At 56.8% G+C, this 25,222-nt stretch overlaps 12 protein-coding genes and 1 non-coding gene across 13 annotated transcripts; 6 read left to right on the top strand and 7 right to left on the bottom strand.

The window, feature by feature from the left end:
* Positions 1–9: 9 nt before the first annotated feature.
* L226DRAFT_41790 (uncharacterized protein) lies at positions 10–1,603 on the bottom strand. Its single transcript, XM_067674590.1, has 4 exons — positions 1,537–1,603; positions 1,018–1,477; positions 403–963; positions 10–349 (listed from the first exon to the last, which is right to left on the bottom strand). Coding segments are annotated over exons 1-4 (1,194 nt in total). The 5' UTR covers positions 1,539–1,603; the 3' UTR covers positions 10–178.
* A 490-nt stretch (positions 1,604–2,093) lies between these two features.
* L226DRAFT_498124 (proteasome subunit alpha type 5) lies at positions 2,094–3,320 on the top strand. The gene is made up of 7 exons (XM_067677649.1): positions 2,094–2,186; positions 2,238–2,282; positions 2,341–2,366; positions 2,419–2,783; positions 2,835–2,937; positions 2,989–3,084; positions 3,135–3,320. Exons 1-7 carry the CDS (start codon positions 2,162–2,164, stop codon positions 3,201–3,203), a joined length of 729 nt encoding a protein of 242 aa, XP_067543498.1. The 5' UTR covers positions 2,094–2,161; the 3' UTR covers positions 3,204–3,320.
* L226DRAFT_476392 (myo inositol monophosphatase) lies at positions 3,289–4,677 on the bottom strand. The gene is made up of 6 exons (XM_067676709.1): positions 4,421–4,677; positions 4,293–4,369; positions 3,819–4,230; positions 3,754–3,768; positions 3,553–3,703; positions 3,289–3,482 (listed from the first exon to the last, which is right to left on the bottom strand). Exons 1-6 carry the CDS (start codon positions 4,642–4,644, stop codon positions 3,405–3,407), a joined length of 957 nt encoding a protein of 318 aa, XP_067543497.1. The 5' UTR covers positions 4,645–4,677; the 3' UTR covers positions 3,289–3,404.
* Positions 4,678–4,879: 202 nt separating this feature from the next.
* L226DRAFT_450655 (FMN-linked oxidoreductase) lies at positions 4,880–6,390 on the bottom strand (the record flags this gene model as incomplete). Its single annotated transcript, XM_067674961.1, has 5 exons — positions 4,880–5,284; positions 5,345–5,454; positions 5,506–6,042; positions 6,101–6,199; positions 6,252–6,390. 5 exons carry the CDS (start codon positions 6,388–6,390, stop codon positions 4,880–4,882), a joined length of 1,290 nt encoding a protein of 429 aa, XP_067543496.1.
* Positions 6,391–7,277: 887 nt separating this feature from the next.
* L226DRAFT_518768 (uncharacterized protein) lies at positions 7,278–8,657 on the bottom strand (the record flags this gene model as incomplete). Its single annotated transcript, XM_067678562.1, has 4 exons — positions 7,278–7,363; positions 7,540–7,615; positions 7,769–8,335; positions 8,472–8,657. The coding sequence occupies 4 exons, from the start codon at positions 8,655–8,657 to the stop codon at positions 7,278–7,280; spliced, it is 915 nt and encodes a 304-aa protein (XP_067543495.1).
* A 704-nt stretch (positions 8,658–9,361) lies between these two features.
* L226DRAFT_t9 lies at positions 9,362–9,452 on the bottom strand. Its single transcript has one exon. It is a non-coding gene; the product is annotated as a tRNA-Ala (tRNA).
* A 106-nt stretch (positions 9,453–9,558) lies between these two features.
* Positions 9,559–11,342, top strand: L226DRAFT_607951 (uncharacterized protein). Its single transcript, XM_067685868.1, has 2 exons — positions 9,559–9,789; positions 9,844–11,342. Coding segments are annotated over exons 1-2 (1,431 nt in total). The 5' UTR covers positions 9,559–9,787; the 3' UTR covers positions 11,273–11,342.
* A 292-nt stretch (positions 11,343–11,634) lies between these two features.
* L226DRAFT_529042 (uncharacterized protein) lies at positions 11,635–12,198 on the bottom strand. The gene is made up of 3 exons (XM_067679515.1): positions 12,127–12,198; positions 11,938–12,063; positions 11,635–11,854 (listed from the first exon to the last, which is right to left on the bottom strand). Exons 1-3 carry the CDS (start codon positions 12,190–12,192, stop codon positions 11,675–11,677), a joined length of 372 nt encoding a protein of 123 aa, XP_067543493.1. The 5' UTR covers positions 12,193–12,198; the 3' UTR covers positions 11,635–11,674.
* A 1,696-nt stretch (positions 12,199–13,894) lies between these two features.
* Positions 13,895–14,646, top strand: L226DRAFT_433398 (uncharacterized protein; the record flags this gene model as incomplete). The annotated part of the gene is made up of 4 exons (XM_067674729.1): positions 13,895–14,115; positions 14,191–14,280; positions 14,343–14,403; positions 14,467–14,646. Coding segments are annotated over 4 exons (552 nt in total), but the record flags the coding sequence as incomplete, so codon positions are not given.
* A 1,147-nt stretch (positions 14,647–15,793) lies between these two features.
* L226DRAFT_549455 (uncharacterized protein) lies at positions 15,794–18,984 on the top strand. Its single transcript, XM_067682680.1, has 7 exons — positions 15,794–16,273; positions 16,606–16,808; positions 17,206–17,583; positions 17,640–17,769; positions 17,829–17,913; positions 17,971–18,249; positions 18,307–18,984. The coding sequence occupies exons 1-7, from the start codon at positions 16,091–16,093 to the stop codon at positions 18,591–18,593; spliced, it is 1,545 nt and encodes a 514-aa protein (XP_067543491.1). The 5' UTR covers positions 15,794–16,090; the 3' UTR covers positions 18,594–18,984.
* Positions 18,985–19,540: 556 nt separating this feature from the next.
* On the top strand, positions 19,541–20,779 carry L226DRAFT_450331 (alpha/beta-hydrolase; the record flags this gene model as incomplete). The annotated part of the gene is made up of 5 exons (XM_067674941.1): positions 19,541–19,874; positions 19,942–19,964; positions 20,029–20,053; positions 20,113–20,360; positions 20,435–20,779. 5 exons carry the CDS (start codon positions 19,541–19,543, stop codon positions 20,777–20,779), a joined length of 975 nt encoding a protein of 324 aa, XP_067543490.1.
* Positions 20,780–20,798: 19 nt separating this feature from the next.
* Positions 20,799–21,663, bottom strand: L226DRAFT_476382 (uncharacterized protein; the record flags this gene model as incomplete). Its single annotated transcript, XM_067676708.1, has 2 exons — positions 20,799–20,917; positions 20,980–21,663. Coding segments are annotated over 2 exons (709 nt in total), but the record flags the coding sequence as incomplete, so codon positions are not given.
* A 471-nt stretch (positions 21,664–22,134) lies between these two features.
* Positions 22,135–25,069, top strand: L226DRAFT_41520 (cytochrome P450). The gene is made up of 14 exons (XM_067674589.1): positions 22,135–22,199; positions 22,257–22,741; positions 22,800–22,900; positions 22,964–22,993; positions 23,051–23,159; positions 23,214–23,311; positions 23,371–23,476; positions 23,537–23,609; positions 23,665–23,903; positions 23,960–24,043; positions 24,103–24,451; positions 24,509–24,646; positions 24,710–24,721; positions 24,780–25,069. Exons 2-14 carry the CDS (start codon positions 22,606–22,608, stop codon positions 24,946–24,948), a joined length of 1,644 nt encoding a protein of 547 aa, XP_067543488.1. The 5' UTR covers positions 22,135–22,199; positions 22,257–22,605; the 3' UTR covers positions 24,949–25,069.
* The last annotated feature ends 153 nt before the right edge of the window (positions 25,070–25,222 follow it).

Here is a 25,222-nt window from a genome sequence, read left to right as displayed (position 1 = left end):
ACGAAACAGCGGAGGGATGACAGCAGAGCCAAGTCGAAGTCGGATATAAAGCGCCTGGTTACTGAAAGCTGTGTACGTAGATCGCACCCACCGGACGGGGATAACCACAAGGGATGTACGGTCATGCCACGCATGTCTGGCGTGCTGCAATACAGGGTACAGGGTATCCAGTCCACATCTAAACATTATCGTGCATATCTCCAACGATCTCCAACTTTATTTCCGTCAGAGAGGGTATCCCGCGTTGAAAGCAGTCCATCCATACCTCGGCGTCGACATTGCCCAGCCTCCATAGCTTCAGCTGGAGTATCTGTACGCCAGAAGGTGCGAAGCATCGCGCCAGATGTTCCTGTACGTAGGTTAGCAAAAGATCCGATGAAGGACCGCGTGGCACAAACTCACCACACATCGCTTCGGCATGCCGACATCCCGCTCACTCAGGGCCAGCGTCAATATCATAGAGTCGAGCGGGGAAGGGATAGAGACAACGTGCTGCAGAAACCCGTCTCCGGTCAAGGTCAACTCCAGCACCTCAGGACGGACGTCCCTGAGCACCTCCGGCAAGAGGCGCAAGTCCGTCTCGGGTGGGACATACAAGACCAGACGCACGACCTTGCACGACAGACCAAGGATCCATGAAGTTGCAAGGTCGGTGTCGAGCTCCTCCAGAGCCTCCCAACCTCCGTCGACTTGAGCAGCCTGATTGATGCAGCGAAGGTTCTGGAGATCTTGTGGACCGCCTAACCCGCAGGAAAAGGCAGCGTAACGGGGGCGTTTGGAGTTAAGATCCCGAAGAGCGCCATTGGTGACGGTGAGACGCGACAGACGAGGGAAGGTGTTAATGTAGGGCTCGAGTACGAGTATATCCATCCATAGATAGGTGATGTTCAGTGTCGAGAGCTCGGCGGTGCTTTGAGCGCCTGTCAAACCCCTTGGGATCATGATCTCGAACAACGTCAAGTTCTAAGAGATGCCGTCAGTCACATTAGCGCGGCTTCAGGAGAGTTAGTGGCGTACCCGAAGATTGGATTGGAGGGTGGTGAGAAACTCCGCAGAGGCACTTCCTTTGATCAAAGTCAAGTCTTCCAGAGATGTCAAGGACGCGAATGCTCTGGATAATGCGTCATGACCCCGAAGGAGAAAGTCTGCGCGGGTGAGAACAAGCTTCTTGATGCCTATAAACCTGGGTATGACTTCCGCGAGCGACGACGCCAGAGCAGGTGATAGGAGGTTGATTGTGAACGTGAGATCCCGCACGCACGCTGCCCTGGACGCATCCTCGGCGAGGCAAAATGCGATGAAGGAGGAGACGTCTGAGCTGGTCCGAAGATCGATGTTGCCTGAGAGGAGGAGCTTGCCCCCTTCGTGATAAAGTCGGCGAGATAAGGACATGAATGCCGCGGCCGTTGAACGAGCCGATTCCAGGACGAGGATATCCATGATGGAAATCAAGACATCGTCGTTCATTGGTCTAGCCCTGTATATGTTCAAGTTGTATCAGTTGCGTTGAGAGAAAAGAGGGTATCCAGCACTCACATTTCTGAGACAGTGGTGGGGCAGGGAGAGTTCTGCCGGATTGAATGCTAGCAAGAATCCGGCGGTGGCAATACTTAAAGTGAACCTACATCAATGTTCCTGATTAAAGCAGAAGCATTCCTGCACACGGAAAGTTGCTCCGTGTGACCGTGCACTAGCCTGGAGGTTGCAAGAAACTTGGCTGCGCAAAGTTTCGGGGTCATCTATGTCTCTCAAGGCGACACAAGAACCTCGTCGTTTCTCGGGAATTGTTGGTGAGGGCGTGAGGGTGAGAAATCGTAAATGATGATGCCTCCGCAGCGATTTTGACCAGCATGACAGCTAGACATACGTACTAGTACTCTCCGTACCTCATTTCAACCTGTGCAAAACACAAAAATGTGTCAGAGTGCATATGTTCTTGCTGCGAAATCCGCACGACGGTATGACTGTGCCGCCTCGTATTTGAAGACCAAAAAGGTCGAGGAGGACTTGGAAGTCACAGGCTGGAGAACGTCACGTCACGGTCACAGCATAACGCGACGCGCATGCGGCGCTTGCAGGCGAGCATAGCGCGAAGGCTCTGGCGCAAGCTTGGTCTCTTTACAACTCCTTCTCCGCTTTCCTCCTCACCTCGTTGCCCTCCATGTTCTTGACTCGCTCAGAATACGGTGCGGACATATGAACTGTCTAATGTTGCTCATTATTGATCTTGTCTTCAGATCGCGGTGTTAACACCTTCTCCCCGGAGGGACGTCTCTTCCAAGGTACGTACGCGTCCATGCGCTCCTGGACGTACGAATGAGCTCACGTATAACTCTCCAGTCGAGTATGCGATTGAGGCCATCAAGGTACTGCCACCTTTCTCATGTATCAGGATAACGTCCTGAATACCCCATCCAGCTCGGCTCAACAACCGTCGGCGTCCGCACACCCGAAGGTGTAGTCCTCGGTGTCGAGAAGCGCGTCCAATCACCCCTGCTCGAGTCCTCCTCCATCGAGAAGATCATGGAGATTGACCACCACCTCGGCTGCGCCATGTCCGGCCTGACCGCCGACGCACGCACGATGATCGACCACGCACGGGTGACCGCCCAGAACCACTCCTTCACCTATGACGAGCGCATCAAGGTCGAGAGCGTCACGCAGGCGGTGTGCGACCTTGCGCTGCGGTTCGGAGAGAGTGTACATGATGAGGACGCGATGATGAGTCGGCCGTTTGGTGTTGCGCTGTTGATTGCGGGGATCGACGAGCTAGGGCCACAACTGTGAGTGCTTGTTTGATGGGTTTATATACATGGGTACGATTGCTTTGGCAGTTTCCACACGGATCCCTCGGGTACTTTCGTCCGGTACGACGCGAAGGCGATCGGGTCGGGTTCGGAGGCTGCACAGAGCGAGTTGCAGGACAAGTGGCACAAGGTGCGGCTGTCTCCCTATTGACTTCCCTTCATGTCTGACTTTGTGCATTAGCAAATGACTCTGCAAGAAGCTCAGATCCTCGTCCTGAAAGTACTGAAGCAGGTCATGGAGGAGAAGCTCGACCATCACAACGTCCAGCTTGCTCAGGTGCGCTCCTTTGGCTATATTTTCTTTCGACGTCGCTCATTAATTTACAGGTAACACCAACGGTCGGGTTTGAGATCCTGGACGAAGTACGCCTAAAAGAGATCATCGACCTTATGTAGACTCCCGGACATGAATGCTCTCGCTGTCATCGCTGTACCTATACGCAATGTAAGTTGTCGGGTTTGGAAGTGGTCTTGGGTCGCTCTGGAGGATAATGAGACCATGGATTCTGCGTCTTGATGAATACGATCTCAACTATGTCTACAAGGTACGTCTTGACTTCTATTCTACCAACATCTGTGTGCGCCACCCTCTATGTCTTACTTCGGCTCGAAGTCCTCAACGGTGTCGTAGAACTCCTTGATCAGCCTCCTCTGCGCATCAACGCCCTTCTCCGTCTACAACCAAGGTCAGCATACAAGGTGGGCGAAAGCGGAGAATCGCTAGTTGGACACGAGACAAACGCACCTCTGAGTCTCCGATCTTACGGATGACCATGTGCTTGCGTCCCCAGAGCACGCCCTCGTTGACATCGTTGTCTAGGGGCGCATCGCGCGAGCCCGCTACCAAGCAGCCTGCCTCTTGCGCAATGATGGCACCCGCACAGATGTCCCAGGGCCTACCAGCGTCATTCAGTACATGTTCCCAAGCACACATCGCATCACATACCAAGTCCCAATCTCCCTGTATCTCGATTAGCGTCTCCTCACTAAGCATACACGTCTCGCACTCACCAGTAGAAGTCCATCCCACCCTGCGCGACAAGCCCATAGTTCAATGCCGCGCTCCCCAACGAGCGCAACGAATGTGCCATCTTCCCCTTCACGACGCCCGTGCTGGGGTCGCCCGCGAGCCGCTTGAACGACTCACCCTTCTTCTCGACCATCTCCAGCGAGCGGTCCGACCCCCACTCGATGCCAATCAGCGCTTGTGAGAGCGAAGGCAGCGGGCGCGGTGGGTCCGCGAGCGGGAGCCGCGCGGGGGCGCGCATGCCCTGCGCGAGGAACGCCCCGCCGCCCTTCGTCGCGGTGTAGAGCTGCTCGAGGAACGGGTTGTAGATCACGCCGAGGACGGGGCGCTTGAAGGAGATGAGCCCGAGCGAGATGCACGAGTGCGGGAAGCCGTGGATGAAGTTCGTCGTTCCGTCTGCGGGGCAGAGTGTGCGGTCGGTGGCGGCAACAGGGCGTGATGAGACGTAGAGTACGCACCGATGGGGTCGACGCAGAACGTCGGCTCGTCCGTCATCTCGGGGCGCGAGCCTGCAGCGAACGACTCCTCGCCGATGCTGGGTGTCTTCAGCCTCAGCCCCCGCCACGCTCCTGGAACGCGTACTCACAACTTGAAGTCCGGATACTTCTCGCTCAGCTTGCTCTTGACGAGCCTCTCGACCGCGACGTCGTACTCCGTGACGAGGTCGACAGAGTTCTTCTTCTCGTCCACCGCGCCGGACGAGCGGATCTTCGCAGACCCTTCGAGGATGAGCTCGCCTGCCGAGCGCGCGAGCGCGACGGTGAAAGCGAGGATAGACTGGAGCTCGTCTTGGGTGAGTGGGTTGACCATGGTAAGTGAGATGGTAGGAAGAGGTGAGGATGGTCTACATATGGAGTACGCTGGAGCGCGCACGTTGGTGTGCTCGGATCGATGACGGCACCGCGGCGAGGGTACGAATTTCTGAACGCGCTCGGGGGGCACGGCAAGTGAGAATGGGGTGAAGATGCTATTTGATACATCGAAGACAAACTGATTACGCTACAGAAAATACTATAGCCACGAAAGTGTATGTAGAGTCTGACTACTAGACTGCAATCGCCTCAGCAGCGGCGGGAGGGATATCCAAACCCAGGACGGCAGCCGGTATCGACTGAGAAGCAGGTGCGGCATCGGGTGCCTCTTGGAGGGCAACCTGATCCTTCGTCGTCTCGGATGCGATCTGAGCGAGAGTGGGAGCGGGGGCGACTGGCTGGAGCGCTATAGGCGGCGCGCGCTGGCCACCACGCCTCTCAATCGCCTCCACGATCTCAGCAAACTCCTTTTCGCCTGTCCACGGCGCGACGTGCTCCTCCATGTCCTCATAGCTCTTCGCGTGAACGATCGCCTCGCGGAGCGCCTTGAGGTCGGCGCGCGATGCGCTTTTGTGCTGACCTTGGAACTGCGTCGAGCAGAACTTGGTGGATGACCAGTGGTTGCCCAGATACTTGCCCTGTGGCGAATACGCGGAGTGAGAGGTGGCGTATGGATACGGAGGTACGGAGAAACTTACGAGTCGGATGTATGAAGGCACAAATGTAAGTTCGAGATCCTTGAGCGGGGTTGGCGAGAAGCACGTCGGATTCGCCTCAGCAGCAGTCGCGATCATGACCGAGTGTGCACCTGCGAGCATGACATAAAGGCAAGTTCACAGCCGGACGGTACGGAACGCACCTGTTACTTCCCGGACGCGCTTGGAGTCCTCGTAGCCCAGGCAATCCCCATTCTCAATCACCGCTACGCCCTTCCCCATCCTCTCCACGAACTCAACAATCTCCCGTAACCGCTCGATAACCGCCTTCTCCTTCATCCGCATGTTCCGCGTCCGACAGTGCACCGTAAGTGCCGATATGCCCGTGTTCACGATGCGCTCGACCAGCTTGAGCGTGTCTTCCTGCGAAGGCAGCAGACGAATCTTCGCCGACACGGTGATCTCTGGAGGCATGGCTTCCCGGAGTGCAGTGAGAATGGAGCAGAGGAGGTCGGGATTCGTGAGCAACGCGGCGCCCATGCCTCCATGTGTAGAGAACGGCTTCGGGCACCCGCAGTTCAGGTCGAAACCGGAGACGTCCTGCTGGACCATCTTCGCTGCTTGCACTGCGAGCTCTGGGTCCGCCGAGCCGATTTGGTAGATGAGGAAGGGCTTTTCGATGGGGTGCGTTGTGAAGATTGCTTTTGATTTGCCGTGGTAGGAGACCACGCCCGTGACGGCTGCAAGACTTGATGAGTGGATCATGAGCAGGGGTGCAGACGAGCGAGCGAGACGTACGATCAACTCCCCGGGTCGTGTGGAGAATGGCTTTGTCAATCGTCTCTGGACCCCAGACTAGCTTTGCGCCATGTTTGAGCGCGTATAAGCGAGTGGGTACTGAGAAATAGATGAGACGAAGAGAAGCGCAGATATGTTACGTTGCACTCACATGCACCAGACCTGACCATTGGTGCGAGCATGAGCCCATGTTTGTAATCCTCGGACGTGAGGGGCGCATATTCCAGTCTTGGTCTTTTTGCGACGCGAGGAGAAGAGTCAGGAGAAGGTGGTTGCGAGCGGCGAGACATACTTGTCTGGAGTCCTCTGCAGAGCGAGCGGAAATGCGAAAGCGGGCGGAGGATAAGCATACGGCTCTAAGAAGCCGCCTAAGAGTCAAGACACAGCAAGGAAAGCGACAACGATTGGCAGAACTGGAAGAAATAGGTGTTCACCGCTTCAGGCTGATGGGAGAGGAGGAGATGCCCCAGCCGCGGCAACTCACATTGTTATCCATCTTACTTACTCACATTAGTTTCTCTTGGCTTACAATGCTTACTATCGCTACCCCAGAAGCTGTTAGTACTTAAATGTTTGCGCGCGCGTTCCTCCGTCTCTCACTCGATCTGGGCGCTATGTGGTATGTAGGTACTCATCGTTGAATGGTACTATACTGTGAAGTTTCAAGGAGAACGGAGAGGATTTGAGGAAGGAATACGAGCCCGACTGGTTGACCCCAGAAGCTGATAGTGTTTCCGAGCTCGGGTCACGCCGGGGTCACACATGCCGACCATCCCAAGTTCATCTCCGCCATCAAACCGTGGCACCCGAAGCCGCGGACTCAAGGCGGAGGAACGGCGGAGCGTCAATATAGTCACGGTTTGACCTGCCAATGTCACGCTCTCGTACAACCACACTTCGTACGACTTCCGGAGGCTCGGAAAAATCAGAACAGTGTTCAGCAGAACGCATTGCGTCCTGCTACAAAGTGAGAACGTAGTCGGAACAAAAACCGGTAAGATATGCTAAGAACAGTAGGCAGCAGCTCAGACTCGTCGTATTCCCACCCAGTTTATTCGGTTGTATCATCACGATTTACGTCGCTCTTTTTTCAGGTGCATAGAGCAGATGCCCACCTACGTTGTTGAATATATTACAAGTCAGATGGTGAGCATACACAAAGCCCAGAGGCACATTATCAGCTTCCGGGGTTGACGGGCGCTTTATCAGCTTCTAGGGTAGCGATAGTAGTAATACTAAGTATCGAAAATCTGAGTGTGAATCCTGTACAAAGTATTGTAGGCCGTGTAAGCGGAGAGAAACTAGTGTGAGTAAGCAATAAAACTAACAGTAATACTAAAGTCCGATTGTAGTATCGGACTGGGCTCGTTCCTCGCAATCGTCGCCTGATGCTGTTCCCTGTCTAAGGCTCCACTCTGCATGAACTACAACAGACGGACCTCCTTCCGGAGCCTCTTCTTTGCGAACCTCTTTGTCTCGCGGAGTCTCCTTCTCCTCAAGGTCGTTCAAGTAGCTCTGCACATACAGTCAGCACCCATGCATTCAATCAATTGTACCATGATCGGCACCTGCAACAAATATACAGGGCCTCGATGGTCCACTTCTGCGGTTCGCTCCCCAACTTTCTGGCATCTTCCACGAGGCGCTGCCCTCGTCAGTTAGGCGAACCAGCACATAACGGACAGACACCTCGGGGTTCTTTGTCTTGCGCTCGTTGTCCTCCCGCTTCCGCTTGCGTGGTACGGTACTACTGCCCTCGTGTTTCTCCGGTGAACTCGTCTCGGCCTGTCGGCGCGATTCCAGCTCATCCTGCAGGGTCGTTATGAGTTTGCGTATCCAGATATAGCCGCGCCCTGACCCATCGTAGTGCTCCGGGTTTATCACTTGGAACAGCCACAGAATGGCTGAGCAGGTCGCGTTGTCGCTCTCAACCGTGAAGGCGTCGACGAGGGGGGACTTTTCCTTGGGGCTGTGGTAGGTGCCATGCGCTAGCGAGGTCGGGATCCGACTGCCGATCCTCTCTACCTTGCGTTGAAGTTGTGGAAAGCCCAACGTTCCTGAGGACGCGGCAGCCGAGGGATCGACGGTGAAGGTCGGGGTGTGTTCGACATCGTTCGACCGCATCTCCAGAAGCGGGCACGGATCTCCTTCCCGTTTATTCGTGAGCAAGCGGTGGACGAACGGCTCGATCATGTGTCCAACTAGGGAACCAGCCTCAGGAATGCGCTGCAAGGTCTAGATGAGCCGGCGAGCCTCGCTCTCATGCGCTTCCATCAACCGCAGCGAAACCTCCTTCGCAATACAGAGACTTGAAGTCGATGTCCCAGATGGTTACGTAGTCTGTGTGACGGAGGTGTGGGATGATGCACACTGCTTTGTTGTTGTTAGGAAGCCGCGATCCGGTTATGAACGTCACAACGATCTCGTGAAGTTGAGCGTACGTCACGTCGAGCGCTGCCAAGTGATCTACTTTCAACCTCCCGAGACGCGACATTCCCGCGAAGACGTCGCGGGGAACATACCCGAGATAGTAGATGACGAATGTCCATGAGGGCATGCCATGCTTCCTCCACAGATTCAGGCTTGTCGTCACCGTACTCCTCCTTTAGAGCCCCGATGATGCTGCCTCTCACACTGTACCTGCTCCTATATATCTGGGTAGTGGTTAACCCCCTAACGGTTGAGCGCTACTAGTCTTTGAAGTAGGCTTCGTGGTAGACGCCTGTACATGCCTGTTCTTTAGCTCTTACCGAAATATTACCCTCCTCCTCCTCTCGCGACGCGTGCGCCAACTGCGCGGTCTGAATAATCTTACCTGCGCCCCCCCCCCAGAGCAGAGTCGCTCATGCGCTCTCCTCGTCGCCCTTCTCTCGTACCCTTCCTGACCTCCGTCGACCTTTCCGCCTTCTCGTTGATATACTTCTCGCCTGGGCGCCAGCGGCTCGGCGAGTTCCACGGCTTCAATCGGAGATGAAGGGGTACACGTAGACGAAACCCAACGTGAGTATTCGGAATACCCTTAGGAGCCAACGTGAAGTGGCCGACGAGTCGCGGAAACCTTTGATCGGCATTACCGGCAAGTATTCTGAGACTCTTCATTCATACAGAACAAACGATAGCGATCCCTTCAACATGATTCCGACCACCTAAATGCAGCGTGAGACAGGTCAGCGTCAGGCTTCCTCGTCAAGTTTCCTCGTCAAGTTTCCTCGTCAAGTATGTCTGGGTACGCCTTGGTTCGCAAGATGACCGAGAGCAAAATGGACGTTGAGGGGTTTGAACCCTCGACCTCACGCACACGATGGTTGAGAGAGCATGCAAAGCGTGCGCGCTACCACTGTGCCAAACGCCCTTAGCAACTCCTGGTGCTATACCTATACATGGGTAGCTGTGAGCCTGTCGTCTAACGCCTTCTCTATACCTCACTTTGAAATCTTAGTAGCGTCGGAGCGGGTGGACAGGAGCCCCTTGTCTCCATCTTGCTTTCGTTCTGCGACTCGCCAGCTGTATCTCTGCCAGTCCTCGTCTCCGCATTGAACGTCGTAGCGCGCAACGGTGAACTCACCACGCCCCGGAGAAGCTTCAGAAGAGCATTCACGAAAACTTTATGAACTCCTTTGGCCAGACACTATTGGCCAGGAACTAGTAAACCACCGCAAGCCCAGCCGTTGTGGAAGTACAGCAAAAATGTGAGTGTGATTGCATGCTTCTTACTCGTAGTAGATCTCATTCTCCATCTCCAGGTCTACAAGTATCACCATGAACCTCGATGTCTTATTGGCGATCATGGGCTTCGTCGTAGCGATGCCGGCAGACATTGCACCTCATCCACGCTGTACTATCGCATCCATGATGCGCGCAAACCGTGCACTCTACCACGAAGGTGCCAAGGTACTCCTGTCCGGCGAAGTTAGGCTCGGCACCGAAAAGCCTCGTAACGTATCCTCATTCGCCGAGTGTTGCCTCGCAGAGAACGGCATCCGCTTGGCCTACGTGCGCAGACTTGTTTTGACGGCACGGTTCTACACCACTACTTCCCCCGCCGCTCTATCAACTCTCCTTCCTAAATTCCCAAATCTTATCAGTCTTTCGCTTCTGGGATGGACAGAGTCTCTATTCGAAGGCAGCGAAGGGGAAGTTTTTTTTTCCGCCGTCGCATCTCTGACAACCCTCTCGCGTCTAGAGGTCCGCGAAGGAGCAGCCGAATACTGGGGAGTGCTCCATCAACTCCGGTCTCCTTTACGCGAGCTCGTATGGGTATGCCGCGAGGGTCTCGATCCCAAACAGTCATTCTTCTTCCGGCTCTCTCATTATGCCCCGACACTGGAAACACTCCACCTCGCTGGCATCGATCTGTTCTATGAGCGACGCCGGCTCGAACCCCGCTTCCTCAAGGTCTCACACCTTATACTCGACATCACGAAATTGCATGCCGCGTCGTTCGACATCAGCGACCTCCTCGTTGCATGCCCCAACATCAAGCGTCTCACTACCACCACGGCATCCCATTCTTTCACCAAGTACTACCACAGATATAACGCGTTCGAGTATGCCCGACGACACAATCGGAAGACAGCCGCGCGAGACGACCGCTCTGCGTGGGCCTCCCTCATGGAGGTACGTACCGACGTCGTTACTGCGTGGGCATTCGGGCTATCCTGCAAAGTCGAGCGCCTGTGGCTACAGGTCCATCACCACGACGACATCGAGCGGCCACTACCGGAGGTGCTCGCGGACCTCCGCCCTACCACCCTGTACCTGGAATTTCATATGACAGGACCATTCCGTGAACCGCTACACTCGCCAGCCGTGAGGAGGGCCCTTGTACAAGCTGCGAGGAACCACGCTCCTGAGCTCACTGTGGTCGACGTCGGGCTATACGTGGACATCGGATCGGTGGACGCGGATCTGCAAAATGTGCTGCAAGCATTCGCGGGTCTGAAGGTGGAATCTTTCCGCCTGATTATCCTTGGATTCGACGATCCGCGCCACGGTAGCGTTGCAGCAACCAAGGACGATACTACGCTTGCGGCCTTGCGTGTTCTCAATCCCAAAGCGATCGTGCAGGACATACTGAGCGCGAACCCGTGCGTCCACAAGGCCTCATTCGAAGTACGCGATCTTCCGGAGTACTCTGCTGATATCGACTTGGATGCGGTCTCGGACGTTTGAGCCCAATTGTACAATACGGTTCACAAATTGACCTTTGTCATGTTTTCAGTTCGTATTCTGTGTAGCCTCCGAATGCGAAGAACAAGATCCATACAGTACCGTAAACTTGAACAGGCCGCTTCGCCAGCTCCGACACTGTCCACCCATTCAGCCGAGATGTCATGTCATGGACTATTCCGATCCAAGGCTAGTAGACGTACATTGCGACGGTCCCATGTCTCACTGAGGGAGAGCGCAAGGACGGGTCCGACCACAGAGACACCTCCGAGGATCGCCTGGATGGGCACCACTTGTGTGAGCTCGAGTAGAGTCTATTCATATGTTGTTAAGCTGTGAAGTCATCGTACCTGATAGTGAAGTGACCTCGTGTCGTCGTGAATTGAATCATTTTCAACTTGAAGGTCAGCGGCACTTGATACGAAGGCATTGAACACAACCGCTCTCGGTCGGAAAACTATCAAGCCCGCAAAGCCTCCGCACTGTCCGATCCAAGGCTAGTAGACGTACATTGCGACGGTCCCATGTCTCACTGAGGTAGAGCGCAAGGACGGGTCCGACCACAGAGACACCTCCGAGGATCGCCTGGATGGGCACCACTTGTGTGAGCTCGAGTAGAGTCTGTTCATATGTTGTTGGGCTGTGAAGTCATCGTATCGTTCACGGACCTGATAGTGAAGTGATCTCATGTCGTCGTGAATTGAATCATCTTCAAGGTCGGCGGTACTTGATACGAAGGCATTGGACACAACCGCTTTCGGTCGGACAACTATCAAGCCAACAAAGCCTCCGCGCTGACACAATGCCAGAGGTCAGGATGACTCCGAGCTGCCTAACGACGCTGAGGATACCCTCACCGGAGGCGCAACGTACGTGACCGAGTACTGAGGCTTAAGCTGTCGAAGGAGGAGGTTTCCTTGCATCGAAACATACATACATGTTGCTGAGAAGTTAGAAAGTCGGACTATCTGCGACTTATCGTGTAAATAAGTACGCAGCGGACGGTAAGAGGATCAAGTTCACCTTGAAGTAGATACGTACCTCAAGCGCCCGGCGAATGCTCTTACAAACCACAGTGACATGGGGCGGTGATGCTCCGAAGACGCCGGATTTGTCCTCCGAGTCCGCGTCGGGGGTTTTCCAGGATCGCATCCTGCACCAACGCGACAGTACTTAAGATCACCCCATGTGCTGCAGGTCTATCGCAAATACGCCGGACTGCATTACGTCACGAGAGGAAGGATGCACAGTGATAGAGTCGCGTCGCATAGTGACCGGGACTCCACCGTGCATTGCCTCGCTCCCCCCGCCTCCGCCTCGACACGCCTTATGCCCACCTCGACACGTCTGAGCTCACTCCGACATGAGAAGACCCGGGGGCGAGTCGTACGAGCAATGCGTCCCGGACGCTCGAGGCTCGAGCGCAGTAAACCTTGCCCAAGGTACCGCGCCCACTGAACCAATCACGTCCGTCCGGGGAAGGAATTCATGCCGTCAAGCATCCCCCTACAGGCGCATACCCCGCAGCATTCCCAGGAGTCCCAGCGGTGCGCCAATACGTACATCATCGCACAAGTCTCCAAACTTAGATGAGGTTGGACGTTGGACCCATCATCATCCGACTCTCGAACCGCTTACGCTTAGCCCAGGCTGCTGTTTCCGCTTGACATGCCGATGCGCAAATGCGCGTGTGCGTGTGCGGGAAGTCCCGCAGGCGGCACTGCGAGCTGTCAGAACAAAGGACATAAAACCCTCCCCGGCAAGGGGGATCAGGGGAAACACTTCCCCCTTCCACGTAACCCTCGTCGCGTCACCCTCCCCTCCCCCACAACACGCACACTCCCTTTCGGTTCCTGGTCCCTGAACAACTTCACTTAACCCTTCCTTTCCGCGAAGATGTCAGCGCAGAAGCAGAACGCCCACGACATCTTGCCACAGCCTGAGCCCCGCCCCGAGAGGAAGAGAATGTCGATGTCGCTCTTCCGCCGGTCTAAGGGCCCGCCGCCCTCTCCTATGCCAACGCCCACCCCTGGCGCCCCGGAGCTCGACGACGGCAAGAAGCAACGGTTCTCGCTCTTCCGCCAGAGCGGGCGCCGCTCGGGCCTCGTCCTCGACGCGGCGCTGTTCCGCACGAAAGCGCCAGCGCCGCCGTCGGCGCCATCCTCGAGCTCGTCGAGCGACGTCCCCTCGGACAGCGAGGGCGGCCTCCGCTCGAGCGTGGAGAGCGTCTCTGACGAGCGCAGTCGCGCGTTGTCGATCCTCGAGGGTCGCCGACAGGATACCGGGCCCCAGCCCCAGCCTCAGCCTGCATCGCCGACTCCGACTTCTGCTCCGGCGTCCGCCGCTGGCGGCGAGACGAGGAGAGAGAGCACTGAGGCGACGCCCACTGGCAGCCCTACACCCACCCCTACTTCATTCATCGCAGCCCTTTCCCGACCCGGTTCAATGGGCTCGCGGCGGTCGCTCTCTGTCGACGGGCGCCGGGCGAGCTCCCGGCTGGGCCTCGTCCCAGAAAACACGACAGCGACGACAGGAACCGAGGCCACGATACTCACCAAGACGCGCTTGACGGAAGAGCCCGAGCACGAGCACGAGCACGAGCACGAGGTGGACGAGCTCGGGCTGCCGACGTATGCGAGCGCGGCGTACCCGAAGCGGCCGGCGACGTACCGCTTCGCACAGGCCGGGCCGTTCGCGATGACGCTGTCGGCGGGGGACGAGGAGGAGGTGCCGGGCCTGGGGCGGTACCATGTCAGTGTCGGCGTGAACGTGTGGGCGCCGCGGTCGTGTGTGACGAGTGTGCGGAGAGGCTTGGCGGAGGACGGGCCGCTGGTTGCGCAGATCGAGTGGGTGTTTGTTTCTGGATTGAGGCTCCGGATCGCAGGTTGGCAGGACGGGATGCTGAGGTTTTTTTTGTACAGGTCGGGATACGGGTCGGTAACCCCTACTCTCATGATTGGGGATGTGGCCAGGCCTTTGAAAGAGGTGATGTCGAAGAACCTGGTGAACGGGTAGGTTGCTTGCGAGGCTCGGCTGCAAACACCACTGACCGTGTATATGCGCGCAGCTCGAGGATATTCTATGTCGGTGATGGTTCGACGATCTCCTGGAAGCTCGGCCGTCAAGAATGGAGGGTGAGAGAAGTTGTCCGAACTAGCTGGCATACAGTTGAAGCTCACCTTGCGGTTCTTTGACAGGCATACTTCGATTCTAAGCAGATAGCGACTTTCAGTCCGACGGCTCCGCGGAGTCTGGTCGTCCAGCCTACGGCGCATCGGCTCATGGACCACCTCTTGATTGGGGTGCTGCTGTTGATGCGGGAGAAGGACGATACGACCTACGCACGGACTGATTATGTTTCGGTGCAGCTTCCGCCATTCGCCTGATCGACGTTCGAGTTGGGTCTCGTGGTTGCGTCAGATTTGCGATGCGAGAATGAGGAATGGTTGGCATTTGCGAGCGTCGTTCGTTGATATATTATGGACTGTAAATTATAATAACAGTTGTAAAGCAGATTGAGCCGTTCATCTGGCATGAAGGACACTGACACGAAGGCCATGACGAGAAGGTTAGAGAGAGTTAGCCGGATTCGCAGCGCGGCTCTTTGCATGTGCACGCAGGCTGAGATTGTTTGTCCTGGCGTACGTGTGTCGCTCTCAGCTGTGCTAGTTTGTTGCGTTCACCGACCCGCACCGACCTCTCTCCTCTCACTGTGCTGCGAGTGAGGCCGCGGCTTGGTACACGGCATGCCATGTGGTCTGTACGGCATGGCATCACAAGAAGGCCCATGCAGAGGGAAGGCTGAGGGAGTCACCATCCAGTGGGGCGAGGATCGATACACGACGGCCCACTGAGGTACATGCTCGCGTCTGCCGAGCGGCGGCGGCGGGCCGCCACCATCCGGGCAATTCCACTTCGGGTACGCTTCCGGTATGCCGTTAGGCTTTGTGGGATGAATGCGAGAGGAGAACAGGAAGCTCCAGGAACAGGGGGTGTCGAGGATCCTGGAGAGCTATACTACTGCCAGTCCTCGCGAACCACCTGGGTATTGCTGATGGGATGCAACCCGCGAGATCGTCTCCACAGCCTGCAGAAGCGGCTGGAGGCGACCGTTGATAGGTGGAATAGATGGGTGGTATACGTACAGGGAAGAAACCTCGCAAGAAGGTAGTACACATCGCGGCAGATGCAGAATAGACCATCTCCTAACCAGAATTGAAACTCACCAGAACATGGAGCCCTGGCGCATGGTTCCCAGCGGTAGTCCGCGTGGAGACCAGGCCTTCCGTTCCGGTCGGATAGGTCCGAAGGAGGGATGCACCTCGACATGACCTTGAGTTGTCTCGAGCAAATCCATGCCGAAGGCATCCAGGAATAGCGCCACGTCCATGAGGGCGTAATTATAGCCGTGCTCCTCGAGCGTGGGCGTGGGCACGGGCGCATGGCAGACAAGTCCCGTCAATGAAGCATTTAATGTGGGAAGCGCCCCTGCTTCTGCTTCTGCTTCCCGTGGCGAGCACGAAAGGGGCAAGTAGTCGTTCAGGACGAGCTCGACGGCAAGCAGAACTCGGGGCGCAGTGTCGGGAGGGAGGAGGAGAAGAGATGCAGATCGGAGTTGTTTGATGGGGCTGACGCGGGCTGGGATGGCCGCGCGCGATTGGCTGTGTCAGCTGTTCTGTTCTGTTGCGTCGAGTCTCCCCGTTTCCAGACCTCGCCCGCCAGCCCAGTTCGCCTCCTCTGTTTTATATACCCTACTCGACCCCATCCCGCTCTTTCCTGCCCCTCCTTCACGCCCGCCGCGTCCTCCTTCCCTATTCCGCCATGCTCTCCCCAACCCTCTTCGCCGCCGTCTTCCCTCTCCTCGGCGTCGTCCTCGCCCAGGATGGCAGCCTTTCGGGCCCCACGTCCTCCGCATCAGCCGCACAATACTCCTGCGACTCCAGCAAGTGCAAGCTCCCCGACTGTCTCTGCGCAAGCACCGATCCCCCGGGTGGCCTCAGCCCGGTAAGTCTTTCTCCAGTCTAAGTTTGTGTGCGAGTGCGAAGCCCGGACACGCCCTCTGCGTACACAAACTGCTGCGCACCGTCTTCCCGGGGTGACATACACGCCCATACGCCACCTTGCTCGGCAACTTCCTATTGAGATGCCACTGGGGAGGCGGGAGGCTTGACGATGTGGGCTTGGAGCCATAGCGAAGCGAGGTCAGCTCGACGTCGCCGCCCTTACAGACGCTCTATGGCGTACATCCACGGCCATTCAAGGATGTACGCCGTGTCCCGTGCATCCGACGGTCTGTTCATCCCGGATTCGCGCATATACTGATTTCAAAATTACAGCAAGACACGCCCATGTTCCTCGTCTTCACTGCCGATGATGCCATCCAGAGCTACACCCTCGATTCCGTCAACCAGTTCCTTGCTCACCGCAAAAACCCCAACGGGTGCCAGCCGAAGATGACCTACTACACGTCCATCGACTACACCAACTACACCCTCGTCACCGACTGGTATGTCGCCGGCAACGAGATTGCGGACCACACGTAAGCCTTTGTTTTCTTTCGAACATGCTCGGCGGCCCGTTATTTCCGAACCCCATACGGGCCCCGGGGTGTCCCACACCGGCGGGATGTGGCTTCCTGCCAGTTTAGCTCAGAGGTTGCCGCGAGACTACCACTCAAAATGTCAATCCCTATGTCGTGCCCACGGGCCACATGGTGACCGTTCGCGCACATTCTGCCGCCCATCCCTGCGCCGCATGCCTGTGGGGCACTGCCCAATACAGCCATGTGTGCATTGTCGTCAGCAACATATGCACGGTCCAAGGTCTACTTCGTGTCGCTGCTGGCGATTCAGGCAAGGCGCAGACTGGTCGGCTGGACCATCGACAGCCTTCTGGAATGTACTTACTGAGAACCATATGCTGACGCTCGATGACAGAATGACACACGTCGGTACTCCTCCAGAGGACGAAGTCTCTGGTAACCTGATCGCCCTCAACCAACTCGCTGGTATCCCGCTCTCGTCCATCCAGGGCTTCCGCGCGCCCTTCCTCAACTACAGCGTCGATACCCTCAAGATGCTTGCAAAGCTGGGCTTCACCTACGATTCGTCAGCCTCGGCTGCCCTCCCTGTCACTGAAAACGACACCGACGCGTTCTGGCCATACACCCTGGACTACGGCATGGCTAACGACTGTCTGGCAGTTGAGAACATCTGCAAGGGTGAGCCTAAGCTCCCGGGCTTCTGGGAGATCCCGATGTACGCTCAGTTCGACAACCGTGGCGTCGATGGTGTTCATTTGATGGACCCTTGGCTGTAAGTGGTGACTACAATAATCTGTTAAGTCGCAATTGACCGGAGTCCTCCCACAGCGACACTGCTAATGGCGCGACCACGGTTAACGATTCCGCTACGCTGGAATTCCTCAAGAACACGTTCACCGCGCACTACAATGGCAAGCGCCAGCCCTTCGGTCTCTACACGCACCCGATCCACGTCTCGGTAGGTTACGTGCACGTCTCCGTCCCGTTCATTCCGCTTATCACGCCATGCCTGTTTAGCTCTCCGTTCCCGGATCGACGGCTTCGAATTCCACAATAGCCATGATCAACCAGTTCCTGGACTGGGCGCAGCAGCAGCAGAACGGTAGGCACCCTTCTTCCGTGAAACATAACCGTGTGAATTGACATGCCCGTCATTCAGTCTGGATCGTTTCGCACGAGCAGCTTCTTGCATGGGTCAGGAACCCCACGCCGATCTCGAGCCTCAACGACTTCGCGCCGCTCAAATGCTCGACGCCCGCTGTCGACTCGTCAATGAAGATTTGCAACGGTATCCCGCAGAACGAGGCCGGTCTCGTTGAGCTGTGCCCCTTCTCCGACTTCCCTTTCTACACGTGCTACGGCTGCCCATCTGAGCATCCCACCCCGTCCAACCCCAGCCCGGAGCAGTCGACCGCCTCGGCGGCTCCCCGTGTCCGCAGTGAGTATTCTTTAACATGGCCATAGATTCATACACTCACATCGCGCTCTTCGCTAGTTTCGTCCAACTGCTCGACGCCCTTCTGGGACCCGATCAAGGGCGAGTGCATCTGCACGTCCTCGACCTGCGCGTTCACGGACAGCTCGCGGCCGATCGGCCCCAACGGCGCGAACCTCACGGGCGACCAGCTCAACTCGACCGACCAGTCGTCGCCGTCGCAGAGCTCCGACCCGTACGTGCCGTTCAACGGCGCCGTCGGCCTGCCCGCGGGCGCGTTCACTGCGCTCGTTGTTGGCGTCGTCGGCGCGTTCGTTGGTGCGGTTGGGGCTGTTGCCCGGCTGTGAGTGCTAGTGCCGCAGCTTCAAGGACAAGGACGCATCTGGTCCCGGTTCTGGACCTGTTGGATAGGCTCCGGACAGTCGGACCTTCACGACGTAGCTTTATGGACTCACGAGAGAGAGAGAGAGAGAGAGAACGAACTATCGAACCTGCATCTCTGCACTGCAACGTTATTTGCACCTACTTATTCACACTAGTTTTCGTTCTTCTTCTCTCCCCCATCCCCCCCATCCCCCACATGCACCCCGCTCCGCTCCACCTACCCCCACCTTCCCTCCTTCCTCTGCTCCGCTGACAATTTGATTGGACATTGCTCTCTCGCACGCACAATTGGTTACTGGTTACTGGTTACTATCGCACGATCGCTGGTCTGTATAGACCGCGTCCCACTACCACTACCACCACTACAGGGTGTCTCTCTTTCGTACTAGGTACCGTATGGACTGGCTAATCGATACATTGGTATGAAGTGGATGGTGAAGCTCGCACTCGGTTCTGCCGCTGCCTTCTTGTCGACAATCCTCCTGGGGGTCCCTGCTCAGCTCGGCTACATCGGGGCGGCCACGTGGAACAAGCGCGCGAGTACTTGAAGCGCGAGCGAGCGACGCGACGCGTTTTTGCTCAACGCACCTCACGTCAAATTGCAGGCCGCCCTCCTCGCTCGCGCAGAGACGAGCTCGCCGTCCAGGCTGAACTCGGGTGGCTGGCCTGTGCCAAAGCAGGGCGGAAAGCGAGCTGCGGGTGTCTTAGTGCTCTCGGCCTTCACGTTTATGTGGGGTCACGCCCCTTCTGGTTGTGCTTGGCTGGAGGGGCAGAGCCGGTGATTCGTACATCTCTTTCTTCAAATTCTTGGCCGTCTATCATTCTGTATCTGGGTTTTGCTGGCAATCCTATTCTCCTTTCCCTGTACTAGTCCCAGACTTGAACGAACAGTGCTAGTCGTCATCTGGAGATGAAAGCCATACGCAAGCTCGCGACCCGTCTTCGGGGCGGCGGGGCGTCCGCGGACGTCGTCTGCGCAGCAGAAACGCGCTACGTTGAAGGTGCGATCTCTCCAGTCCCACCCGACTCTCTCAGCGATGCGATGAAGAAATGGGCCGAGGACGCGGGAACGGAAGGAGACGTAGACGTTGAGCCCGTCGATGGCGTATGGTGGTACCCGGGCCATGCGGAACTGGAGCGGTCGCTGGAGGGCGCACGGCAGGGCGGAGGCTACGTTGGGCTGTACTTCCATGGAGGCGGGTATGTGATTGGGAGTGCGCGGGATGTGCGGTCTGGAGGGTCTCGTACGTCGCTCTTGAGTTCCTTGTGCGTGTGGGGGGATTTAGTTCTGACTGCTCCTGCTGTACGCAGGTATCCCGCGAGGCTTCGTTGAGGTGCGTGCGATTGAGCGACTTTGAAGTTGTCCGAGCGGACAGTCTTGACTTGTGTGGCTTACAGCGCGATATATGCGCATGTGTACTGTGTGAGCCCCTGCCCTCGTGTGTCCAGATGCGGTGGTACGGTACTGACTCTCCCTTCCAGCGGTGGAATACTCTCTGGTCGGCCTCCGCGAAGATCCAGTGCGGCCCTTCCCTCTACAAGTCCTGGAGGCCCTGTCTGCATACCGTCACCTCGTGCATGATATGAAGATCCCTCCGAAGAGGGTCATCGTGATCGGAGATTCTGCAGGAGGGCACCTCGTACTCGCCCTGCAGCGCTACCTGCTCGAGAGCAATCATCTGGCTCCCCCAGGAGGTTTGGTCCTGCTGAGTCCATGGGTTGATCTATCAGTGTGAGTGTCACGGTCTCTCTCCCGCTCTAGTTGCACTCGAGTCCAGGCTGACACCTCGGGTGGATCAGAGAGACCGACAGACCACAAGCGAGACGGCTGCTCGGCGCTCTGTCCGTCGAGCACCTCTCCGATCCGTACTTCTCTTCTTCCTTACACTCGCCGCCCCAAGGCGAATGGCCGCCTACGCTCGTCTACCATGGCGCGGCGGAGAGCTTCGCCCCGTCTATCGTGGCGCTGGTGGCTCGACTGACTGAGGCGGGCGCGCTGGTGACGTCGTACGCCGCCGAGGATATCCTTGAGAAGTTCAGCCATGACTTCTTGATTTTCCAGAGCGTCGAGATGGCGTGGCCTGGTCGGGTCGAGGAGACGTGGACTCGCATACGGGCGTGGGTTCGTGCCCTCGAGGCTGGGGACTGAGAAGTAAGGTACAGCTTTCGGGGTGGACTACACTAGGGATTATTACAACATAAGTACGCTATGGCAAGGGCTCCCTGAGATACTGATACAAGGATCGGTGCGCAGGCTCTCGTTCACTTGATGATCTTGCTCGGGATGCTGATGCATTGATCCAGTCAGCAAAGCAACACAAAGACGAGCAAGAAAGTGGTCAGACTTACACCCCGGCCCCGGGATAATCCACAGTGATCGGCATCTCGAACCCGACGTTCAGCCCCCTCTCGACGACCTCCTCCCCGAACCTCTGTGCGAACTTGAACAAGTGGTCGAGCTGGATCAGCCCGCCAAGCTGCAGCCACCGCTCCCTCGACAGATCGATCAACGCCTCCTCGACCCACCGCTGGCAATCCCACCACGCACACTCCGCCCTCATCTTGCGCGCATCCCCGAGCCGCTTCTCGACCTCCGCAACATGCCTCCGCTCGATCTTCCCGAGGAAGACGCGCCCGAGCATCGAGGGCGTGCGCACGCACTCGGCGGGGCGCCGCTCGAGCTCCCAGCGCCCGTTCTTGTGCGTCACGTGGAAGAGCGTGTTCGTCTTCGCGAAGGAGTGCGGGTCTTCGTACTTGGGCACGGGGGCGAGGATCAGGGCCCAGTGGATACGGAGGCTTTGTTGCCCCGGGAGGCGTGTGTCGTCGTAGAGGGCGAGGTAGAGGTGTTTGCGGCCCATCTCTCTGCGCATCTCGCGGTCGGTGAGCGGGTCTTCGGGGTTCGTGGATGGGGCGGGTTTCAGGTTCGGGTTGGCAGGTGCCGGTGGTTCCGAGTCGTGGATGGGTTTGGGAAGCAGCCTGACGAGGAAGGACGTCGTCCAAGGTCGGTGGTTCAGAAGTATGCTGACGGCCATGATGATGGTGCTCACTCACCTCTGAAGTTCTACTTCGTCAGGTTTTACGTTTGGCATGAGGAGTCCGTGGGTGGCAAGATACAAGGCGGGATTATATGCGTTTTGCAAGAGCCTTTGTTGGGGCGGTGGGACGCTCTTTGCGTTGTCGCTTTGTCCGTCCCGCTTGGGCCACCGCGTGGCCTTTGTCGTGGCTGGCCCGCCACTCGTCCCTCCTATGCTTTGTTGCAAAACCTATCCCAGCCCGAACCAAGGGTGTACAAGACTTGCGTCGGCCATGACGAGGAGCAACAGTGCGACCATGGAGACAACTGTGACCGTCGACCGTCGACCTGTGAATGCGGCACGTTGTTGTTCAGCACGCTCCGAGCTTCGTCTGGATCTTCAATCATCCCCATATTCGCTCCATCTGCCAAAATTGCGTTGAAGGATTCGGCCCGTCGTGAACGTCGAGCCCTCAGCTACGACTGCATCGGCACTCCAATGGTCATCGTCGCATTGCGAAGTACATCGTGGACCTCATGCCTGGCCGAATGCTCGGTGAGTCTGACTTCGGACCAGTATAGTTCCGCACAGGAGGTTTAAACTTTGATCCAGGACCTTCCAAAAGATCAGTTCTCTCGAGCTTGTCCCCCTAGAAGGTTGAGGGGAGGCACATGCTGTTGACGTCGCCGCTGCGTCCTCGCTCGAAGCGGCATTTGGCCCTGCTTGTAAGCCCACGTATCCCCACCGCACGTCGTCATGAGGCCGCCGTCCCCACCCGGAGCGCGTGCCAGTATCTATCCAAACCTTGATTTCCCAATGCCGCAGCTCCCTCAAGGAGGCCGTAGATCGGTGCTCAGGCGTACTTAAGACGTCGATTCTCTCAGCCTGGACGATCCTAGCTTAGCCCTCCTGCCCACGCTCGTCTCGGCTACCCTGTGTCAACCTACAACCATCCGCCGAGATGTCGAGCTATAGGGATGGTTATGTCGTCGTCCTGTTGGTGCTTGGCATTGTAGTTGTGACGGTCGTGCGCCGTTATCGCGCAGGTAGACACATCAGGAAACTCCGCGGCCCACCGTGCCCCAGCTCGTTGTTTGGTGAGTGATTCGTTCGCAGGAAACTGATAAGACACCTTATACTGACGATGTGTTAAAGGCCATCTCGAAGAGTGGGGCCATCAAAGCAGCGTCGGCGATTTAGAGGAGAAGTGGTGGCAAGAGTATGGGACGATCTGGAAATTGAAAGGGTGTCTCAACGTTTGTCATTCTAGTTCCCTATTCCACGAAGCGAAGAGTCTGATGGCTCTGCCTTTTTCGCAGGAAGACTTTCTGATGGTCGCAGATCCCAAGGTATGCTCCGTTTATTCCTAACCGAGTGTCTGCTACTAACTCACCCTCTCGTTTCAGGCTCTCCAGCACATACTTCATAAATCTGGCTACCACTTTGTCAAGGGCGCCCTCGTCACCCAACTCACACGTGAGATCAATGGCGAGTCCAGTCTCGTTGCGGCCTCTGGTGCGTCAGTTCGCCTCAGCATACGCACATTTACTCAACTGTCTTCCGTTCTAGGAAGTGATCATGCACGCATGAGGAAGATCATGAACCCAGCATTCACTTCGGGGCAGTTGCGCTCATTTCTGCCCTTGTTCCGCCGGTCAGCTCAGAAGGTAACGTTCTCGCTGACGACGTTGTGCCCATTTCTGACGGCCAATGGTATCGGATGCAGCTTGCTAGAATGTGGACGGAAGCCATCCAGAACGATCCCAAGAGCAGTCAGAGAATGAACGTGTTGAATTGGATCTCGAGATGCACGCTGGATATCATCGGTGAAGGTATCATATCGTCTCTACTTCGTCGTTCGAGAGTACCGGCCTAACACCACCTCGTGGCAGTCGCTTTCGATGTGGATTGCGGAGCTCTGGACGACAGTCTCAATCCGATCATGCAGGCTTACAGAAACATGTTGTGCGTCTTATCTTCCATACGTAGAAAAGACCCTCTGCTGACTCCTCTCATGAAGTGCCGAGTCTCTCCCCTACCCAGCGCGAACCACCATGCTCTTCCGCTCGGTTTGGCCTTACCTGCCCGACCGACTCCTACGCTTGGTGAAGTACCTGCCTACCAAAGACCACATCCATTTCCGTCGCACGCTGGATAAGGTTGAAGACTACTCCTGGACTCTCGTTCAGGAAAAGACCAAGGCCATCTTGGAGGACTCGGAGAAAGCTCCCAACGAGCGTGATATAATGAGTATCATCGGCACGTCCATTTAACCTCGGTCATTTGCGAGTATCGATCTGACGGTGCTTACTCAGTGCGAGCGAACGCCTCGGAGGATCCGAAGCACTGCCTGAGCCGCAACGAGATGATATCGCAGATGGCTACTTTACTTCTTGGAGGTGAGCTCTGTACGAACAACTCGTAAACGTCGGTTCCCCGCTCAGCACCGCTGTTACAGGCCACGAAACGACGAGCAACACCGTGTCATGGTTGCTCTACGAGCTTGCTCGCCATCCTGAGCACCAGGCCGTCCTGCGTGAGGAGATACGTGCTATGCGCGCCCGCATTTCCGAACGAGGCGACTCCGACTTCTCCATGAGCGACTTCGACTCGATGCACTTCGTCGTCGCCGCGATCAAGGAGATACTTCGTCTGCACCCTATCGTTTATATGACCGTCCGGGTGCCCACCCGGGACGAAGTCCTTCCCCTTGCTTACCCTGTGACCAACGTCGTTGGCGAGACCGTGAATGAGGTCCCGATTCCGAAGGGGACGAACCTGTACCTTTCCATCTGGACATATAACAGGTGCGGTACTTGATGTCACTGGGAACCCGAACTTTCTATGTTGACCTAGTACTGCAGGCTTCCTCAGATCTGGGGCCCCGACGCGCACGAGTTCAACCCTAATCGTTTCTTGAAGCAGGAGAAGATGGGCGAGACGTACGTCGGCGTCACTTCCAATCTGATGTCGTTCGGGGCTGGTCTGCAAGCATGTCTCGGGTACGTCTTCGCAGTGTCTCTACCAGCTTGTCGATTGCTGACATTGCGTATTATGCGTGGCAGCTGGAGGTTTGCGTGAGTTCCAGGGAGTCATTCACTGCCTTCATACCCCCCACTGACCATCCAACGTCAGGCTGATTGAGATCCAAGCGATCCTCGTGGAACTCATTGAGCGTTTCGCGTTCACAATACCGGAGGACAGTCCGGAGATTGTGCGACTGCCCGCTGGTCTCACCACGCCTATTGTCAAGGGCGAAGAGGCTGTCGGTGCACAGATGCCGTTGCATGTTACGCCGATCTGAGCAAGTACTTACACCCCTTACAGCCAGTACCATCGAGCGTCTAGTCCGGTCCTCCGGGCCGCGGCCTGGGCCTGTCACTTACCATGAGGTGCCGTTGCGCGATGGCGACGATATCCTGCCCTGATCCTGCCTCTTCTCCTTCTGAGCCAGCCGGTGTACAGTAGTCTGTTTTGTATATATCTTGCACACTCTGCGGCGGAGACTATTAAGTGATCTCAGCAACGCAGGTAAGCCCGGTCGTCTACTCAGGCCGTACTGAAGCATGATGCCTCCG

This window comes from Lentinus tigrinus, assembly GCF_003813185.1.
Source record: "Lentinus tigrinus ALCF2SS1-7 unplaced genomic scaffold L226scaffold_1, whole genome shotgun sequence".
Lineage (NCBI taxonomy): Eukaryota > Fungi > Basidiomycota > Agaricomycetes > Polyporales > Polyporaceae > Lentinus > Lentinus tigrinus.
Note: the sequence above shows the minus strand (reverse complement) of the source record. Positions and strands in the feature narration are given on the sequence as shown.

Coding starts and splice junctions, on each gene's coding strand:
- L226DRAFT_529042 (XM_067679515.1), bottom strand. CDS start 12,192: ATGCAAGGAAACCTCCTCCTTCGACAGCTTAAGCCTCAGTACTCGGTC. Junction 12,064..12,126: donor TCACGTACGTTGCGCCTCCG/GTGAGGGTATCC, acceptor GCATTGTGTCAG/CGCGGAGGCTTTGTTGGCTT. Junction 11,855..11,937: donor TGAGATCACTTCACTATCAG/GTCCGTGAACGA, acceptor GTGCCCATCCAG/GCGATCCTCGGAGGTGTCTC.
- L226DRAFT_41520 (XM_067674589.1), top strand. CDS start 22,606: ATGTCGAGCTATAGGGATGGTTATGTCGTCGTCCTGTTGGTGCTTGGC. Junction 22,901..22,963: donor AATTGAAAGGGTGTCTCAAC/GTTTGTCATTCT, acceptor CCTTTTTCGCAG/GAAGACTTTCTGATGGTCGC. Junction 23,904..23,959: donor TGATATAATGAGTATCATCG/GCACGTCCATTT, acceptor GTGCTTACTCAG/TGCGAGCGAACGCCTCGGAG.
- L226DRAFT_476392 (XM_067676709.1), bottom strand. CDS start 4,644: ATGGTCAACCCACTCACCCAAGACGAGCTCCAGTCTATCCTCGCTTTC. Junction 4,370..4,420: donor AAGTATCCGGACTTCAAGTT/GTGAGTACGCGT, acceptor GAAGACACCCAG/CATCGGCGAGGAGTCGTTCG. Junction 3,483..3,552: donor GTAAGATCGGAGACTCAGAG/GTGCGTTTGTCT, acceptor CCTTGGTTGTAG/ACGGAGAAGGGCGTTGATGC.
- L226DRAFT_549455 (XM_067682680.1), top strand. CDS start 16,091: ATGCTCTCCCCAACCCTCTTCGCCGCCGTCTTCCCTCTCCTCGGCGTC. Junction 17,584..17,639: donor CATTTGATGGACCCTTGGCT/GTAAGTGGTGAC, acceptor GTCCTCCCACAG/CGACACTGCTAATGGCGCGA. Junction 18,250..18,306: donor GGCGGCTCCCCGTGTCCGCA/GTGAGTATTCTT, acceptor GCTCTTCGCTAG/TTTCGTCCAACTGCTCGACG.
- L226DRAFT_498124 (XM_067677649.1), top strand. CDS start 2,162: ATGTTCTTGACTCGCTCAGAATACG. Junction 2,367..2,418: donor ATGCGATTGAGGCCATCAAG/GTACTGCCACCT, acceptor TACCCCATCCAG/CTCGGCTCAACAACCGTCGG. Junction 3,085..3,134: donor ACAACGTCCAGCTTGCTCAG/GTGCGCTCCTTT, acceptor ATTAATTTACAG/GTAACACCAACGGTCGGGTT.
- L226DRAFT_41790 (XM_067674590.1), bottom strand. Junction 964..1,017: donor CCCTCCAATCCAATCTTCGG/GTACGCCACTAA, acceptor GGCATCTCTTAG/AACTTGACGTTGTTCGAGAT. Junction 350..402: donor GCATGCCGAAGCGATGTGTG/GTGAGTTTGTGC, acceptor ACCTACGTACAG/GAACATCTGGCGCGATGCTT.